The 3,843-nt window shown below is 44.6% G+C and overlaps 1 protein-coding gene across 1 annotated transcript in view; it reads left to right on the top strand.

The window, feature by feature from the left end:
* Nucleotides 1–2,047: 2,047 nt before the first annotated feature.
* LOC126496075 (uncharacterized protein C17orf64 homolog) overlaps nt 2,048–3,843 on the top strand; it is a gene marked incomplete at its 3' end in the record, with an annotated part of 7,165 nt that continues 5,369 nt past the window's right edge. Inside the window, exons 1-2 of the mRNA XM_050133650.1 lie at nt 2,048–2,098; nt 2,334–2,390. Coding sequence (XP_049989607.1) covers nt 2,048–2,098; nt 2,334–2,390 — 108 coding nt within the window. The remainder of the gene's footprint in view (nt 2,099–2,333; nt 2,391–3,843) is intronic.

Genomic DNA, 3,843 nt, shown 5'->3' with positions numbered 1-3,843 from the left:
GTCCTCCATCACTCATGCTGTCTGTCCGTCCTCCATCACTCATGCTGTCTGTCTGTCCTCCATCACTCATGCTGTCCATCCTCCATCACTTGGTTAATGTAGCGTTTTCCATTTCTTCATTGAAGTTTGCTGTCTTTCCCTTTTCCTGCTCTGTTCTTTGAATAGTTTTGTTGATGTTGTTGTCTGTTTCTTTTCTTTGGGTGCTGGAGAACACACTCAAATCTTGTATATGCTGGACAAGAGCTCTGCCACTGAGCTGTACCCACAGGTGTTACAGCGCAGACCTTGTTTTTTTTTGAGACAGGGTCTCACTATGTAGCTCTAGCTGTCCTGGAACTCACTATGTAGACCAGGCTGACCTTGAACTCACAACCATCTTCCTGCCTCTGGTTCTGAGTGCTGGGGTTAAATGTATGTGCCATTATACCCAGCCATAGCTCAGATTTAGGTGTGTATCAAAGGCTATTTCAAAGAAGAGAATGGTGGTTTGACGCTATGACCTTAGAGTCTATGAATGTACTTAGGATACTCCTAATTCATATGTGGAGTCCAGAAAGACAAAGAATTCTCTTACAGCCTAAAATTGAACTTAACAGAATGAGTGAAGGTGTATTGATTAACATACACTGGTCAAGTAATGGGCCTTTACACAGCCCTGAAAATTTCAAGATAATTGAATGTAACCTTTAATTGAATGAATCCTGGGATTTCTCCGGTGCTTAAACTCTAGAGAAGTTGAGTTGGACCTCCAATCCATAGACCATACTTCTCAGGGCTTCCCTAAATTCTTAGGAATCTATCTCACTATAGTGGTATCTTCCAATTGCTTCCTGCCCCTCCCTGAGCTTTTTTCATTGCTTTTGTTTTGTTTTATTCTGTAGCACCATTTTTTGTTGTTGTTGTTTTTGTTTTTTTAATATTTATTTATATATTATGTATACAATGTTCTGTCTGTGTGTATGCCAGCAGGCCAGAAGAGGGCACCAGACCTCATTACAGATGGTTGTGAGCCACCATGTGGTTGCTGGGAATTGAACTCAGGACTTTTGGAAGAGCAGGCAATGCTCTTAACCACTGAGCCATCTCTCCAACCCCTAAGATGTGAGTCTTGAAAAGTAGCAGGTATCCGGATAAATGGTTAACCTCCAAAATAAATAAATATTTAAAAAAAAAGTTAGGAAGGTAGCGCAGGTGGTAAAGCGCTGGCCGTGCATGGACCCATGCCCAATGTCCAGGTAACAAAGCTATACACAGTAGCCTGTGCTGGTTATTCCACTGCTGGGGAGGTGGATCAGGCAATATTGTTGGAACTTTTTTGTTTTGTTTTGTTTTGCTTTTCGAGACAGGGTTTCTCTGTAGCTTTGGAGCCTGTCCTGGAACTAGCTCTGTAGACCAGGCTGGCCTCAGACTCAGAGATCTGCCTGCCTCTGCCGCCCAAGTGCGTGCGCCACCACGGCCTGGCAGGATTCTGATTCTAAAGGTCTGAAGCGAGGTGATTTTTTTTTTCACAGTCTAGAAGACTGATAATGGCACTGCTCCCTGAACCACCAGTCTGGGCTTGACAGGAGGTAGCCAAAATCTAGCACCCGGGAAGAGAGGAGGCAGAAGTGAGTTCGGGGAGAAACTATTACAAAACTTGTAGATGAGTTTTTTGCCCTCTAACGTTATTCTCGGCTCACGCGTTTGCTCGCTGCATTAATTCAGACTCCTCTCTCAAATCTTATCTCAAGAAAGGATTCCTCCTGCAAGGGCAGAGTAAAAATCCCTGGGCCCAGCAGCTTGACAGCATCCCAGACACTCGCGTATTATTAGACTGTTTAGAAATATGCTCAGCGGTTCTGAGGCTGTCATTCTGCAGGGTTATTTTGATACCTTGAGGAGATATTTTTAGAGCAAGGGACCCAAATTAAAACATTGTGACAAGAAAAGTGAGATTAAGGAAAAACTTTGTTAACTGGAAAACTTGCAGCAAATATCCAGTCAAGAGCAGGGGAAGTAGCTACAAAATCTACCTGAGAGCTGTTGGAGAGGAACAGGAGATAAAGAGATGGTCACAGCCTGCGTGCTCGGCGGGATCAGCTTCCTGTTAGTCGGGAAGGTAAGGTCTTACTTAGCCTTTCAGCCTGTTTTGACAGGCCCAGATGCCTCGGATTGGCCTGGGCAGAACTAATCCCCTGTCCACACCTCAGGGTAAGCCTAGGCACTTGACCTTCACTTTGTGTGCTCTTGAAAGCTCTGGTTTTACTTTAATCCCCAGGTGCTTGATTGGGGCCTGGACTACGGTTAGCCAGACCGCCTATCTTTCTGTCCTTTCCTGTACCTGTCCTCTCAAGATCAGTCCTGCCTGTGACGTTTCTCCACCTCTATTTGAGAGCTTCCGCGACTTAGATGTAAAGACCTATGTAATCCTCCAAACCACCCCTGAAGAGGTGCTCACCCCTGCATTATACCCGCTAGAGCCTGGGTCCTAAAGTCTTTAATGAGTTCTTCTGGACCATTTGCTGCACCTTCAGAGCCCAGTTGGTTTCCTTGATTCAGACCCTGATGACCTTGGTGCAGGAGTGCCATGGCCCTCACCTGGGAGCTGTGGGCGCTGTGTGCTGATACAGTATAGTAGCTGTGATAAGAATTTGAATGTCCTTTCTCTTCTAGGGGTCTTGATATAGTTTGAGTTGCATAACTGAATAATTTGCCTTAAGATCAAAACACCTTCTTTAGCCATTCGAATGATGCCCTTAAGTTTCTCATCAAGGAAAGGGGTAAAGGAGAGTTCTTTGGGGGAACAGAATGTTTCTGTGCAGCTCAGAGAGGGGTGGGGGAGAGAAACAGATCTTCAGATCTGTGAGGCAAAGTTCAAGGAGATGCTGAGAACCGTTTTCCACGCTTACTTAAGTCAGAGTACATAACAAGAAAGTTGGGAACTCAGTCTTGTGGACCTATAGTAGGGAGTCGGCGCATGATCGCTAGGAGACCAGTCTGTGTAGTAACGGAGAATGCCAAGCTGCCTAGAATGGAGTGTGGGCAAGCTAACAGGCCTCCCTCCCACACCCCTCATAGAAAACTAATAAATATGGTGAGGAGCTTTTAAAAAAAATATTTATTTATTTGTGTGTGTGTGTGTAGGTCAGAAGACAGGTTTTTGTTGTCTTTTTTTTTTTTTTTTTTTTTTTTTTGAGACAGGATTTTTCTATGTATAGCTTTGGAGCCTGTCCTGGAACTTGCTCTGTAGACCAGGCTGGCCTCGAACTCACAGAGATTTGCCTGCTTCTGCCTCCCAAGTGCTGGGATTAAAGGAGTGCACCACCACCTCCTGACCAGAAGACAATTTTGGGATTGAGTCTCTTCTTGCACTTGTGGGTCCTGGTGATCAAACTCAAGCTACCACACTTCAGGCAAGGCCCTCATCCACTGAGTCAGCTCACCATCCCATGGTGTAGAGCTTTTAAAAATAAATGTGGCCTGGAGAAATGGCTCAGAGGCTAAGAGCAGGGGCTGCTCTTCCAGAGGTCAATTCCTAGCCCCCACATGGTGGCTCACAATCACCTGTAATGAGATCTGGTGCCCTCTTCTGACTGACAGGGACACATGCAAGCAGAACACTGTTTACATAATAAACAAATATATCTTTTTTAAAAAAATGTTGCAAGGAATAACACTGTTAAATGAATTGACTTGGCCTAGAGTAATTTTATGCTGACCAGTTGAATTTGAAGTATGTTTCCCAAAAGCAATGGATTTGTGTTTGGTTTTAATGTTATATATGAGCCATTTCTCTGGCTGTTATCGGTGCAGGCTGCTCCCCATGTTTGGTAATAAAGCCATTATGTAAACAGTACCGCCATC

This window comes from Alexandromys fortis, unplaced genomic scaffold (genome assembly GCF_014885135.2).
Source record: "Alexandromys fortis isolate MF-2015 unplaced genomic scaffold, M_Fortis_MF-2015_v1.1 scaffold_1067, whole genome shotgun sequence".
NCBI lineage: Eukaryota > Metazoa > Chordata > Mammalia > Rodentia > Cricetidae > Alexandromys > Alexandromys fortis.
Note: the sequence above shows the minus strand (reverse complement) of the source record. Positions and strands in the feature narration are given on the sequence as shown.